We start from the raw sequence: 16,463 nt of genomic DNA, 5'->3' as shown, positions 1-16,463 counted from the left end.
GAGTATTTGGTTTTATTGCAGGTATTTGGTTACGTTGTGAGTATTTTGTCATGGTGTTGCGAATAATTGGTTGTGTTGTATTTTGTTGAGTTGTATTTGGTTGTGTTTTGAGTATTTGGTTCTGGTGAGTATTTGGTCATGTTGTGTTGTATTTTGTCGAGTTGTATTTGGTTGAGGTGAGTATTTGGTCATGTTGTGTTGTACTTGGTTCTGTTGTGAGTAGTTGAATCCCTTTTCTATTTGCCACACGTGTTTTCTCTCCTTATATATGTTGTTGTTATGTGTTTTCTTAAGTCGTAGTGCATTGAGCTCTCAGGGGAACTGTATACATGGGTTGTTTGAGCTGCATTTTTAGATTTATTTAAGAATATTTTGGCCGATGCGTTTACTCAACGACCTGCCAACAACTCCCAGTGAAACCTGCAGCAGGGTGGGTCAAGCCTCTCAGGTAACTTCAAAGATTCCTAATGATGCTACACGTTAAATACCTGGGACTCCCAGCAGTCAGTTAGAACTGAAGAAGCCTCTTAGATGAGAGGTGAAAACCTTCAAGAAACTCAACCAGTTGACCTTTTCTTTTTAGCACTTGGATATACCATCACCTGGGTGACTGAGAAACTTCACACATATGATGAGTTCACCAAAACTCTTCTGTTAGGACACTCATGAATTGAGGTCTAATCAATCAAAGTTAGTACAACACCTCTGTACCATGGTTGTGTGAGGCCTGTCAAAGACAGTGAGCCTCTTTTTTACTTTCTCGTACGTCACTGCCTATCTCGATTTTTGTGTACACCACAAGAAGGATTAGATACACTGAGACAGAGATATTTGACTATTTGATGTGTACATCATCAGCGGCTTATCATCCCAGAGGGTGGCTTTTTTTTACTTGTTTATTTTGGGCTATATTTTATTCTCTCATTTCTGTGAACAAATGTTCATTCCAGCTGTGGTGAAGCAAAATATAATTCATTACTGTATCTCAACACATAGTCATCAAACTGACAGGCTGTGTTGTGTCTCATTAATCACTTATTCTGCTGCAGGATTCAGGCTTCACCAACTGGTTCTAATGATCAAAAGGAAAGAACAACCTCGAGCTTAGAGTTCTTCTTTTCTTTTTGGCATTCATGCCTTTATTATAATTTTTCTATAGACGTGCCAAGAGACAGGAAAGGCAGGAGAGAGGGAGAGAGGGTGACATGCAGCAAGGTAGGAGACAAAATTAAGAGAAGTGGGTGGAGGCTACAGTATATCCTTCTCAGCAATGGGAAATGAGGAGCCAGCGGCATCTCTCTCCGAGGCGAGCCAACCTGCTACTGAGCTAAGCCTCCAAATCTGGGGTCTGGAAACCCATATTCCTACCTCATCAACCCAGCTGATATATATATGAATTTTCTGCTCATAAGCAACGCTAGGCTAACCATTATCCTAGGGCTAGCTGTTAGCATACATAAAGGCTATATAACAGTAAAAGCTCCTTTATAACTGGTCACATGGTGAATTGAGCTGTATTTTTCTGTCCATACATGTCCAAGACAAAACTTATCGAGCTCGACCTTAACCAGACATACATTCATTTTTTTGTGTGAGTTTACATGTATTGTTGCCTGTTTTCCCCGATTACAAACATGTGCAGTGTAAAAGAATCAGCCCAGCCAACGTGACTGACCCAAACCCAATTTCTGATACGATAAGAATGTTACTTTGCCGATCACCTGCTGACTCCATATGCAGTAGATACCTGAGGCAGCCTGCTGGGTTTCATGGGATACAGCTTTTACATGTAGTACCTGCTCTACTCTACAAGGGGAGCTAAATTTAAGCTTATATTTCTGATGTGGGTATTTTCACATTATTACTTCCGCAGTAAAGGTTCTGATTTCATCTGCATTTTTTTGTCTGTTAGACGAATCCTGTAAAATATACTTTATGCGTTTCCATGATAGTTTGTGGAGGGGCAGGGCATGAGTCACTGAGGGGCCCATATGTTGGAGTGGATTTAGATAAACGGATGGAACTTGGAACTTTTAAAAAAATTCCTTCAACATGGCAAGAAAAGGCAATAGCCTTGACGGAGGTATACACTGGTACTAACACCATTGAATAAGTTAGGATGAAGTATAGAATGCTACTACGTACTACTACTAAGTAAGAACTTTGTAGAGAATCTAGTGGGGCTGAAGTGCTAATGCTGAGACTTCTACACTATCTTTTCCCTCTCTCTCTCTCATAAATATTAACCACTGAGTCACAGTAGAAACACAAGCCATCAATAATGCAGCTCCCCAAAATGCATCTTTCCAAATAATTGCGGCTGTGAGCCAGGTCCTGGAGACAGGATTGCTGCAGCTGTGGTGCCACTGCCTCATTTTGACTAAATAATGATTTCATATGGAGAGCAGAAGCAGAGCCGAGGATACTGGTGAATATGCCTCTTTGGCTGTATCTGGGTTGTGGTGGCTGTATCCAAACTTGTGTTGGAGAAAGTAAGAGGCCTAGAATAAGCTCAGCTGTGGGTGTGAAATGCAACAGAGAGATTATGACACACTATATTTCCTACAGCTTAATATGTCTGTGTTGGGTTGGTTAAATTGTGGTTGTGCATTTGCTGTTCCAGGCAATTAACCTTTTTGCCTTTAGCTGTAATTAATATTAAAAATATCAGATTTGCAGCTGTTTAGTGACATAATCAACACCACAACACTAAAGTTACACCGTAAAAAGCAATTAAACACTCCTAAGAGAAGAAAGCTGAAGGAAAGGGCAGAACTAATCAGTAAATTACAATTTTTTATGAATATCCTTCTCTTAAAATGTCATAGTTTATTCCAATAGCCTCTCATAACCATTAAGACTTGTCTATATCAATAAAAAACACCAAACAAATTGGTTGCAACAAATCATTACAAAATATGTGTGTGTTATTAATGCAGTTAACATACATTTGTCACAACTTATTGATCTAACGCTACAATGTTGATTGATCTCGGATGATGTTAATGCACACATACACCTAATCAGACCCAAGACAATATGCCTCTTTTGACCCCTAACCCCTGATATATGAACCTTTTTCCATAATTAATGACCTGTAAAAACCTCATCTGGTCTTTGTTTGCATGAATGTGGAACACATAGAGCTTATTAAATAGGACTAAGGCATGATTCAATGAGCTCTGTGAATTTGTTTACGTGGCATCTTGTTTTGTAAGTGTCAACACTTGATCCTCAAAGTGGTTTTACCCAAATAAACACCACATACTTAATAGGAATAACTGGATGACCTTACTGATGGGCTTAAAAAAGGCCTTGAAAACAGAAACTGGAGCTAGACGTTGAAAATAAGATGTTTTACTGGAAGGTAGGTGCCAAAAGAACACACAAGCCTTGACAGCCAAAAATGTAAGCCAGGAGTTTTAAACGCCCACGTTATACCAGTGTGGCTCATGTATGTACTCTAATATTTACAATATAGTTCAACCCACGATGCTTTGGCCAATGCCCAGAATCAATGTGCCAGGCTGAACGCTGTCAACAACAACTTTTGCACCAAATGTGTTTTCAACCTCAATCGAATCCTGTGGGGTACGTGTTGTAACCTCATGTTCCTTCAGAGTAAGAAAATGACTTTGATATTTTTCACCATGTACCACATCTACCTCTTCTTTACTTTATTTTTCTGTCCTCCCTCATCCACCGCCGCATGAGCTGCTGCTCCAGCACTTTAATCAGCTGCTCCACCCCTGACTGAGCTCATCTCTCCACGAGGGCCCATGTGTCCTTAAGTGTCTGTCTGTATCTCTTGCTCTCTTTCACGCACACATATACACACTCATGCACACACACACATACGTACACATACGCACATTCATGCACATCTGAGACAGACGGTACAATTTTCTGACAGACACATTCTCCCATCACACAGCTGAGTAGAAGGAAGAGATGCCTACTACTCTTGGGGCAGAAGGTGAAAACACACACCACACACAAACACAAACACATATGCATATCTCTCTATAGTTGTGAGGACACTCAATGACATAATGCCTCACCGGCCAATGGTGAAACAGCCATGCCATTAAACCCCCACCATTGGTCCAAACGGCCACGTGCCCACCCGTGACACGTTCAATGATGTGGGAAAACCCATACAGTCTATGGGGAAAACACAGTGCTTCAGCAACAACGACACTAAACAGCTGAACACAGCACAATCACAGATAACAGTGACAACAGTGAACAGTCCGTTACAATACATTTTGGGGCTATTTTGAGTTTGGTGGTCCATAAGTGTTTATTTTAAGTGGTCCTTGGTCTGAAAAAGTTTGAGAAACACTGATTTAGATTTTAAGAACAGCTCATTTTTTAATGGTAACACTCCTGAATGTGATTAATCAAAGCTTAATTTACAAAAAGAACATTTAAATATCCAATATTTAACTTCAGGTACTAGGAGGAGCTCAACAGTGAGATCCAAACGTAGTTGTGTCATGTAGTTTTTGTAGACATATTTTTTTTCTAAATTCATATACTGTGACCTTTGACCATGGAAATCTGATCAGCTGATCTCAGTTGAGAGACAACTGGTCAAAAATGGAAGGAAATCCCTCCAGTTGGTTTTGAGATATCATATTCAAGAGGCCACTGTGACCTTGCCCTTTGACCACCAAAATCATATAAATTACTCTGTGAATCCAAGTGAACAGGTGTGACAAAGAATTCCTGATAAAATCAACAATCTCCAGTGGCAACCATGTACTTTAATCCTTTGATATAAATAACTGGAAACGCCCAGTGGTAGCCTTGTACTTTAGTCCTTTGATATAAATAACCATGGATCCTTTGATGTAGTTAACTTTGTTCCTTTGATCCTGTGGTTAGGGTTAGGGTTAGACTGTAGGAGTGATGGCACAGTTTCTGAAACCTTCGACTGAGAAGACAGCCGCTTTCAATCACGAAGACAACAGCTTACTAAATCTGCTTCCTTTACCAAAATGGCCACTGTGGTAAGATTCTTTTACCAATTCTCTTTGCCAACCTGCTTTTGACTGCTATTGATTCATGTTTTGTCTAAAGCTCAAATACACATAACGTTTGTTAAGTAAAGCTATTATTATAACATCTATTATACATCAGTACACATATGCGTGACAATTTCCCCATCAGCCTTAAATGCAACACCTGCAAATGTAATACTTTGCAGCCAATTCATGGTCTATTTAAGACAATTTGAAACCTTAATTTTGTTGATTTTAAATTAAGACTTTTAAGGAGCCGCAGGAACCCTGGTTAAGTTGGGAGTGGAGTTTTACTCAAGAAATCCATGTATGTTTCTATTTTTCAGGCTTGTGAACCAATGCAGCTCCAGAAGATAGGACAAGACCTTAATAAAGCCATAGATGAGACTAAGGCTATCAAACTTGATGCCCAGCCCAAACTGGCTGCTGAACACCAGAAGCTCAAGAACACTGAGGCCAGGTGTGCAACTCTGGAGGCATACATGCACCATGAGACAGCAAAGGCTGATAGATGCTGGAGCAGGGCAGAGGCTCTGGAAGAAGCCAATATTGCTCTGAAGGAGGAGCTGGAACTTTTGAAAAGAGAGAGGAGCCAGCTTCACTCAGACCTCAACTACAAGGATGAGCTCATAATATATGCAGTTGAGACAAGGAAAGCTCGCAAAAGATCCCAGGTTGACCTCATGGCCAAGCTGGCGTCAAAAGAAGATGAGCTCAAGAGCACTGAGGCCAGGTGTGCAGCTCTGGAGGCATGCCTGCACCACGAGACAGCAAAGGCTAATAGGTGCTGGAGCAGGGCAGAGGCTCTGGAAGAGGCCAATATTGCTCTCAAGGAGGAGGTGGAACTTTTTAAAAGTGAGAGGAACCAGCATCAAACAGACCTCAAACGCAAGTATGAGCATGAGGACAGCATGAGGTGGAGTCAGCTTCAAGAAGAGCTCAAACGTAAGGATGAGCTCATAATATATGCAGTTGAGACTAGGAAAGCTCGCAAAAGATCCCAGGTTGACCTCATGGCCAAGCTGGCGTCAAAAGAAGATGAGCTCAAGAGCACTGAGGCCAGGTGTGCAGCTCTGGAGGCAAACCTGCACCAGGAGTTGACCCAGGCTCAGGCAACCTGGAGCAGAAACCTGGAGGCTCTGAAAAAGGACAATGTGGCTCTGAAGGAGAAGGTGCACCTTTTGAAAAGTGCACAGAGTCAGCTTGAGCTTGCAATAACAAAGATTGAGGAAAGGCAAGCTCATAGCAAACAAACTAACCGAAGTGACTCCATGGCTGATGTGACTTCAAACCAGGAGCTGCAGAGCACAGAGGATGAGCGTGAGGTCACACTTGAAACACCAGAGGCAAGTCAGGAGCTGGCTCAGTCTGAGGAAGAGTGTGGCAGTGAGGTGAAGCTGCCTCAGACCAAAGAGGAGTGCATCATCGAGGTGGAGCTGCTTCAGTCTGAGGGAGGATGCAGCAGTGAGGTGGAGCTGCCTCAAATGGAAGACAAGTGCAGCAGTGAGGCGCAACTGCCTCAATCTGAGGGAGGTTGCAGCAGTGAGATGCAACAGTTGGTGATACTGAAGAATGTGAAGGTGGAGCACGAGACAGAGGAGAGTAAACATAAATCTTCAAACAAGAAAGCAAAGAACAATAAGCAGCTGCATCAGAAGAAGAAGAAGAGAAGGAGTCGAAGGCCTCACAGTTTTTACTGAAAACCGTTTACCCCTTCTTACCTTACTTACTTCTCCCTTCCCCCTTCCTACCCTTTATCCACTGCCCATTCTTACCCGTCTCTCCCACCCCTTACCCTTCACCTACTCCCCAAAACAAACCCTCTAACCCTCAAACCTCTGTGTGCTTTTGTAAGTAAAGATTGTAAATAAATGTAAAAAAACACATCAACCTGTGTACATATGTTTCTGTATACACAGAGACACAGGATTCATGGCTCTGATCAATTACTACACTATTACAGCGTTGGTGATGTCAAGTCAACAATACATGTCAACATTTCATCTTGTGCGCAACTCATTTTGGTGATGAAACAAATCTTAATGCTCTCAAAGATCTGTGGGTCGGCGCGGTTCACTCTGACAACTGAGAGGAACACAATATAAACATCGTTTAGATCAGCCTTTTTCATAGTGTGGACCCCTAGTGGTCCGCAAGGTGACAAGTAACATATCATGTTTTAAAATTGAAAATGTCAGTGTTTTAATTTCAGTGTTTCTCAAACTGCCTGCGACATATATGTGTTGTTTTCAATATCAAATCAATTTGTACGTAAAATCAAAAAATATTTGTTTTGTGGCATTGTCTGACTTGAGCAGTGCAGTGGACCGGTTTGCAACACTGCAACCGTTTTATGTCAAAATAAGTGTGACCCTGCCGTAAATTCGGGAATGTGCCTGTGCAAAGCATGGATGTATGGTGCAAAGCTTCGAATTAAAAATGGATCAGTGGTTTAGGACCGGGTCATGTAAAAGAAAAGCAGACGAAAATTCGGACACGACTGGAAAAGTCGTTGAGTCCCAGGATGATGGTTTAAGGCCAGCGACGTCGTCAAAGCAGACCCAGATCCCACCGCAAACTCGACATGAACGTGAAAAATCCAACGCTAAGGTGAAACGAAAATACCACATCGACTACATACTGTAGCGTTCTGGCGTTGAACATTTGACGTTGGTTCTCTTTATCTCCACTTTATTTTCTATAACTTATTCAGATTACTGTCGGCCGTAACCACGCCAAAAGAACATTCAGAACCTCCTTTCCTTTCGCTCGCTTTCCCAGTCACACACACCTCACCCCCAACACTTCCTCATTCACGCCCCAACCTGCTCAAAACCGGCCAATGTGGAACCAGCCCTGCCATCCCATCCTCACCATTGGTCAAACGGCCACGTGCCCACCCATGACACGTTCAATGATGTGGGAAAACACAGTGCTTCAGCAACAACGACACTAAACAGCTGAACACAACACAATCACAGATAACAGTGACAACAGTGAACAACGCAGAACTCTCAGTCCGTTACAATACAATTTGGCACTATTTTGAGTTAGGTGGTCCGTGAGTGTTTTTTTATGGGTTAAGTGGTCCTTGGTCTGAAAAAATTTGAGAAACACTGCCTTATGCCACAGCATGCACGTGCAGCCGCTGACCTCTGAGGCTTTCCTTGCTCAGACATGACCTGGCTGTGACTCACCTATCTCGCAGCTCTCCCCAGAGAAGCCCTGAGGGCAGTAGCAGCTATAGCCATCACCTTCCTGCAGGCAGCTCCCTCCATGGAGACAAGGGTTGGTCTGGCACGGGTTATTCTCCACTGAAAAAAATAGAGAGAGGGACTGGTGAGTTATTTACTACAGATAAGAGCATTACAAAAATGTTGACAAACCATGACCAGGCTATGAGTTGGCATTATAACTGTCTCGTTATCCTTACCCAGCCCACCCTCTTGCTGCCCTCTGACAGAGATGAGAGAGAGAGAAGAGTGGACAGACAGTGCGTAGACCCATCCCTGCCTCTATGACTTTCTACAAGGTGACAGATGTTGCAACTGTCTTGCCCACTGTTTATCATGTCTGCTGCTCGCCTGGAAAATGACAACGTGCAGAGTCGACCCCCTCCTGCTGTTCTCCTGCCTCTCATCCCAGGTCCCACAAATGAGCCAAGGTCCTCATAAATTTCCTGATCATCACCCAATCAAACATAGTGGTATATTTATGGCACATAAGTGTGTCGCAGAGGAAAATAAACAGATTTTCCGTTGCTGTGCTATAACTCCACGTCTGTCCCTGGGATATGTTTCGGCGGATGAATGGCGGATATTAAGAAGATTAAGTCGTAATTATTGCTCTATATTTTTAGATGGAACAGAGGGAGGAATATGACAAGGATGGTTAGAGCGCAAAGCGGCCATCGGGATTCTTTTTTTTCTAAGTGCAAAGAAGGACTGGCGAGATTAAGTGTCTTTTTATTATGAAATTCTGATGGGATTGCAGAGTATAAGATGGCCTGACAAAATCTGTCAGGCCATCTTATACTCTGCATCTTCCCCATAATAACACCCAGACCCACTTAATCATGTATGAGTGCAGAGATGCTGTGCAGAACACAGAGTGCAGCTCCTCTGAAGTCTGGGAATACTGTCATTTTATGTGTGTGTGAGGGTTTATGTTTGTGTGTCAACATGTGTGTGTGTGTGTGTTTGTATTTCTGGATGCTGGTCTGACTCATTGCATGCTGGTGAGATATAATGTGAGTGTATGTTCAATTTCCTGTGAAGCAGGGTGATAGACTCCCACCACTGCTGTTGATACACTGGGCAGGGGAGTTGATGGAAGGGCTGCCTTTGAAAATACGTACGAGTGATTTGCTGAATGAGAAAAACCATTAGAGACAAGCTCATTTCTTAACACTGGAGAGGAGGAGAAAATACACAACACTGTACGTGATATGAAAACATATACTGCTTAAAGGTTAATGATATACTGATGGAGATAGTCAAATCTGAGAGTGCTGAGCAGAGCATGGCATGTAAAATAAAAACTGCACACTGACTGTTGTCAAACTGAGCGCCTGGTTGGGTCTGCTAATGTCAGGTAATGGAGGAGAACAAATCGAGGAAAGTAAGAGGTGAAGCGAAGGATCCATCCATCCATCAGAGGTGAATGTCGGCTGATAGACATTAAGGGCATACTCACACCTGAAAGTCTTCACCATGGTCCAAGGTTCATGTCTTTTGTTTCATTGTAAAAATTTGATCTGGTCAGTTTTGGTTTCACATTGTAATTCTAGGAGTGCATCAAAACTTTAGTATGGCAACTTAACTGTTGTCAGTTAAGCAAGTAGTAGTCTTTCTGTTTGATGGAGAAAATGTATGAATCAGTTCACATTGCTAACCACTGTAATATCACTATGGTTTTACTGCCAGGATCACCAACATCAGACAACATCTTGACATTAGTTCAAATCTTCCAAACAACCGAAATAGATGTTCAAACATCATTGAATGATCCTGTGAAACTGGGCAACTGTTTTCCTAGAGAGGCCAGTTAGGCTTCTGCTTCTTTCCCCCTTGTATTGTCAAATGCTGTCTCAACTTCCTGGTTTGAAAGTCTGAGTGAAAGTTCAAAAGTCTTTTCGCATTGCAAAAAGTGCACCGAGACCAACCTTTTGGTCAGACTAAATTTGGATCTGCGGGTTAAGACTGTGATCTGCAACACTTTTCCTACTTTTTATTTAGGTTTACACTAAACTGATGAATCAGAAGATCCAGAAGGAGATACTAGCTTAAATATGTTTCTCTGTTACATTCAGATTGTAAAACAACTTTCAAAATCATGTCATTGTTCTAGAGGCAGGCTTTTTTTTCATGCAACCTAATGCTTCATCCACATCAATTTGTTAATGTTGATGTTCCCTTTTACTTTAACCTAAGCTAAAAAAAAATTAGCACTAACCTCCACTGGCTATTTTCTGTGATGTGAACCTCACACTGACCCCTGCCAGCTATCAGGGCATAACCAGATCTGAAACTTAACCGAAGTCTTAACCCCAGCCATGGGGGGAAAGTGTACTGCACTTCTATTTGAGGGAAGAGATCAGACTTACATTTTCTGCTCCACTGAGTTGACCTCAGTCCACAGATAGCCATGTTGTGTTGAGCTTTGTTTTCTGAGTAGCTTGCAGTGAAGCTTCAGTTTAAAAAGAATCCTGAGTGCTTTCAATTATGATAAATCCTGATTTGAATCTGTTTCCAACACTATAGAATATATCCAATGTGATTTGACTTCCAATGTTTATTATAATTACTGGCTGCAAAATAATAAAGCATACAAACACCACATTGTCAAAACTTGGCTGTGTATTGTCGTTTTCTGTCAAATTGAGTGTGGGTGGATAAAAACATGTCATCGACAGTGTGTTTTCCTGAGGGAAAATAGAGTAGGTGGTGAGAGAGATTATCACCAAACTTGGTTTGCACTCACTTGAGGTTAAAAATCTAAACGGTCAAAGTACAGTATATTTGTAGAACAACCTTTTCCAATGGCTTTTGCATCACTTTTTAAAGAAAACGCTAAAAGTACCTTCAATGCCAACTGGTCCGTTTCTCTAATCCACTGTCAAATACAGTGTCTTTGTTAAAAGATCAAGGTCACATTTTATGAAATAGTAATGAGTTTAAAGCAGTATGACAGTTTGTGAATGCCATCGGAAAAAGCTAAACAAGGTCAACAAAAAAGTAGGTCTTTCAGTTCTATGGTAGTGATTTTGTTAGTAATTTTGCAAGAAAGGTATAAAATAAAGACAATGTTATTACAGCTCCACATCTCATTTGAGGTGAAGGGAACCCAGCAACTGTTTGAAAAGCTGAAACTTGTGAATATAAGAGAATCATGCTTGCAAACTGGATAATGCACAATAATTTGTGTCCTGGTTTAGAAGCATTGATGTATTATGGCTCTCTCCCATATTCCAGGTGTTTGCCCTTGAAACTGGTTGTGTTAAAAAACCTAAGGCAAAACAGAGAGGGGGGTTTTATATTACCATGTAAGGTTTTCAAAAATGCTGCATGCAAAACAGTTTGGGAACTGCATGAAGATTTGAAAGAAGAAAAAAATGGTGCTAACAGTAACCCGAGGCAGAAATTAAACCAAATACCCAGAGCAGAGCTGTTCTGTTCTAGACACAGATTAAGACAAAACAACAGAGGAAGAAGACTCCTAAGAAAAATAACAGAGAAAGAAAACACGATTCTAATAATAATGACCATCCTTTTTTGCATCAGACATTTTGGAAGGTCAAAGAGGGAGATGCACAGGTGATGTTACAACATTATAACTGCATTCCTTTTTAGTGAGCTACCTCAACAGTTCTCCACTTCCTTCACCATCCAGAATATGAAGCCCAAAGCTGCTTTCAGACATGCACTAAACTCTGCAGTGCCTCCGTATTTTCCCCAGAGCGGGTGCATGTGTGAACACAAATGTCCGGGTGAGAAGCTCAGCAGTTTCTGCAGACTTTCTCCATCTGGCCCCCAAGTATCATGTCCGTAGACATCCAGGAGATGTGTTTAAAAACAGAAATCTGTTTCTCCAACTGGACTTTGTGGACCGAAAGCAAAAGGCCCTCCAACAAAGAAGCCCCTTGTTGCTTTCGATAATGGTTAAAATAAAAAATTGCTAAGGTAAGTATCAAACTGCCTGTCTGGCATCTGAGTACATCTGCATGTGCTCATGGTTTCAAATCAGAGTCACAGTAACAGACTTTGACTCAGGAGGACATGTACCTGCTGCAGTGGAAAATGCAGTGATGCACACAGTGTAACTGACAGCTGAGGACTGGGTCATCAAGTAGCCTCAGTGACGATCACATCCAGAGCCAAGAGGTGATGTTATCATGACTGTCAGAGTCAATCACAACACTGAGAGTAAAACTGTAGCTCAGCCTCTGATGAGGAGTGCATTAGTGCTGAACGTGTTTTCTTTGTCATGAAAAATCAGTAACAAAAGTTCAAAAGTAAACCATTAAATTGTCAGGTTTTGAGTGGATGTTATTACCAACTGATAATTTGAGCACAGCCAGCGGGTGACATCTGTGTTTATTCATGTGTTAAATGCCTTGAAGACCTGAAAGGTGAATTCTTACTGGTCTAGTTTTTCTGACATAATTCAACTATTTCCTGGCAAAATTTCCCTAATAATGAGTTAAAGAGGACTTTTCCTCAGATACCATCCAGCAGCACTGATGAATGTTGGCTGTGCTGTCTGCAGTAATACAGACAAAGCACTGAGCTGAGGCAGAAAAGGACATTGATCCAATCTGCAGACAATTAGAAACGACTTATTACACACAAATGAGACTGTGCTCTTCACCATCTGTCCACATCCTGCACACTTAGCAGAAACATCATATGTACGGCAAACAGGAGAGACTGAGCGGTTATGGATTGTGTGACCGCAGCAACATCTCAGTTCAGGGAAATGTTCTGCATGAGTCAGCCTTTCACAGATAACAAAAACTGAGATGTGCAAGGATATAGTTTCTATGGATGATGTTTGACTTTTTTGATGATAATTAAGTCATTTTCAGACATTTTGTCTGCACAATGAGGTCCAGACTTTATCTTTCACACAGCAGGGGATTCCTCAGTCAGACGCGTTCACAACAACAGCAAAATCTCCAAAGTCTTTAAGCGAGGCGTACTGCAGCATGCAGAGGGCAGGACGTAACTTTTAGCTTCCGCTTCGGAAGTCACATGTTTTTGTTTACAGCACATCAACAACGACGTCAGCCCTTATCACCAAGAGCTCTTGAATCTCATTTTCTTTCTGAGCTGAACTCTTTTTAGGGCGGTTCGATCCCAGTCTTCTCCATCTGCATGATCTGCAAGATACTGAACTCCAAATTTCCCCTCATAGATAAGAGCTGCCAATAGATTGAATGTGTGTCTGAATGGCTAAACTGTACTTTAAAGCACTTTGAGTGGTCAGCAAGGCTAGAAAAGCGCTATATAAATACAGACCACAAGTGTGTGCCACCTACTTATATTCTCCCATCACACAGAGATATTCGTAGTCTTATGGTTTTTATTCAGTTTTGCTGTTGCTGATGTAGAATCATTATCAAAGTACCCAATCGCTCGCGACATAGGGTCATTCAGACATTATCTAGAGTTTATACTGAGCGCTGGCAGGAGAAACTCTAGAAATGGTCCTTGCAACACACTCGGATATTTGTGTTCTCACATACACTTCCTTCAGAAGATTTCAAGACAATATCCAGATTTCAGTGTATGTGTGAAAGCAGCTTTCCAAATGTGTGTGTACATAAAAACAGATTAATAGAGGGAGAGGAAGGAGGGAAAACCCTTGGTCCCTGGGGAAGAGGAAAGGACAGGATACAAATTAAAATTGAAAAGCACAAGTATAAGAGGAAGAGATGGACTGAAAACGAGAGAGGAAATGTCAGGAAGGTTGGGACAAAAAGTCACATAGGGAGCTATCATACATTTCCTCTTCTCCTAATGCTTGCTGCTAGCTTATGATTAATTACACACCAGTCCTAAAATAGGTTGCCTCTTCCATCCCAACTGCGTGTCTTCCTTTTTCTGTGTGTGAGAAAGAGAGGAAGCACGAGTCTGAAAAGAGAGGATGGAGACAATCTGTGTAGAAACATAAACACAACACAGAGACAGGCAGAAATAAATTTAAAGCTCGCAGGGGTTCAGATTTCAGGGCTGAGGTTTGTGTTGTGACAGTAGTTCACACTCAGAAAGTAGATAAGTTAAAGTCTTCTGAAGAGATGCTGCGACTTCTTCTCAGTGCTATGCAGAGTATCTTGAAACATGTTCTTGTGGGTGACATTTCCCTGCTCCGAGGTCATCTTACGTTTTTTTTCTACGCCTGTGAGGAGAGAGATTATGTTGGCATTGTGGCATATTTGGGGATCTACTCCCCGATGTCAACGCGCGCATACACCCTGGATTTAGAAAGGACTATGAAAGAGGATTGCGATAGTAGGAAATGTTTTGAAGTCTGAAGCTGAGTAGTTCTCAAAGCCTGCAGAAAAAATTGTGCTGAGAGAAACTGCACAAACAAATGTGCGACACACACCCGCACGCAGGAGAGCTGCGCACACACGCACACACTTGCACTTACTGTATATACACCTGCTTATCACCCACTGTGTGGCTGTGCTTAGACTCACTGAACCTTGTAATAGCTTTGCTGAGACAGATCATGCCTCAGCCTGTTCAAGTGTTCCTTCTCTCTGGGCGTGATAAGCCATCACCTGGGCCTGGCAAGAGCTGTCCCGTTAAAATTTAATGCTACAGTACATCACTAAAAGGTACCGAGGCACACGGAACAGTTAGAGCCGAGGAGGATGGCTGGGTTAAATACAGTCATCGTCATCTCTGTAATGCCTCTATGAGTGTATAAGGGGAAATATTCATATTGTCACTTGCACGATGGCTTCAGTGAACGCTTGTTTGATGCATTTAGTGTTGATGTGGAGCAAGAGAAGACATACAGTATGTATCAGTGAAAGTGGCCCTGACAATGCTGAGTGTCACATAACTCAGGTTCAACAACAAAGCACCTGCATCTGGAGCAAAACTATTGAGACTTTTCTGGATAAAACTCAAAGTCACTTTTAAATAGAACAAAGTAGATGAGATATTTGGCCATCGCATCTCTCTGATACATTTGGACTGAAATGTGGGAGCACTGAGAAAAATAAATGCTAAAACTAGATTGTCAATCAGTAGAGCACACACCCCAACAATTCCCTTATGAAACCCCATTAAAATTCATTTGATCCAGATTTTTAATTTGTTCTCGGAGGAATCAAAGGCCATGTTGAAAATCGCTCCTTTCACAATGTTAAAGAAAGTGAGGAATACATCGCCGGATCTGCACCAAAATGTAATGGGTTCTTCCCGACACATACCACATCCTCCCACCAAGTTTAGTGGTAATCCAGCCCAGTACTTTTTGTGTAATCTTGCTAACAAACAAACCAACAAGCAACTAACAGACAGGGGTTAAAAAACATAACCTCCTTGGCAGAGGTAACGATCTATCACGAATGAAGTCAGTTATTCATTGGACAGTTTGATAATGGAAATGTTAGATGTTTACAGTGCAGAAACTGGGTAATTATTTTACTAGTTCTCTTTGTTTTCTCTTTTTGAAAGTAGCTAACCTGACTTTTAAAGATTATGTCTTGTAAGTTTTGCTCTCATTACAGCTGATACACAATCATACATTCACACGTAACGATATAATGAAGTCCCAATGAGGCAAAAAGTTATGTCTGAGGTCCTGGTTAAAGTTAGGAACAAAATGTGACTTGTTGTGGCTAGGCTGTCCACAATGAATTGAATTTGATGCAAAGTCTTAGAAAGGATAGTGGCACTAACGTTTGTGTGTGTGTGTGCAATGATTACAGACCGAGGGAAATACAAAAACCCATTTCTGCTCTAATACACTTCTCTAGCACAGCAGCGATGCAGACCCTAATATAGTCTCAGATTACTTTACAGTGATTGATTTACAGAGGTGAGCTACATGAGGGCGGATAAGGAGGCCAAGGAGGTGGAGGAAGAAAAGAGGAGGAATGTAGACAGAGTTTCATTTACCTGCTGGAGGAAAAAAGAGCTGATACAAAACTATGAAAATTGTGATGATAAAAAGCACTATTAATAAAAGTAGTCGCATACAGTATAAAGCCAGTTGTACAGAATAATAAAGAACATTTTAATTGATCTCTTCAGTAAAGGGGGATCAGAGCACATGTTCAGCTACTGGCTCTTCCCTAAGTGGCAGGAGTTGGGTGCTCGAGGGCTCAGTTTGGCCAGTAGAGAGGCTGCAGACGCCACCCGTCATCCTTTCGGGACTGTGCTCATGTCTTGGAGGGAAGGTTGTAGATGAAGCAGG

The 16,463-nt window shown here is 41.7% G+C and overlaps 2 protein-coding genes across 4 annotated transcripts in view; one reads left to right on the top strand and one right to left on the bottom strand.

Moving 5' to 3' along the window:
- The window catches only part of ncanb (neurocan b), a 183,248-nt gene that overhangs the window by 56,218 nt on the left and 110,567 nt on the right, over positions 1-16,463 (bottom strand). For all 3 annotated transcript variants that reach the window (XM_069522286.1, XM_020080468.2, XM_069522287.1), the window contains exon 10: positions 8,225-8,341. In XM_069522286.1, coding sequence (XP_069378387.1) covers positions 8,225-8,341 — 117 coding nt within the window. The remainder of the gene's footprint in view (positions 1-8,224; positions 8,342-16,463) is intronic.
- LOC138407226 (paramyosin-like) lies at positions 862-6,917 on the top strand. The gene is made up of 2 exons (XM_069522289.1): positions 862-5,015; positions 5,354-6,917. The coding sequence occupies exons 1-2, from the start codon at positions 5,004-5,006 to the stop codon at positions 6,725-6,727; spliced, it is 1,386 nt and encodes a 461-aa protein (XP_069378390.1). The 5' UTR covers positions 862-5,003; the 3' UTR covers positions 6,728-6,917.

Source organism: Paralichthys olivaceus, chromosome 3 (genome assembly GCF_024713975.1).
Source record: "Paralichthys olivaceus isolate ysfri-2021 chromosome 3, ASM2471397v2, whole genome shotgun sequence".
Taxonomy (NCBI): domain Eukaryota; kingdom Metazoa; phylum Chordata; class Actinopteri; order Pleuronectiformes; family Paralichthyidae; genus Paralichthys; species Paralichthys olivaceus.
The sequence above is the reverse complement of the archived record's forward strand: the minus strand, read 5'-3'. Positions and strand labels throughout refer to the sequence as shown.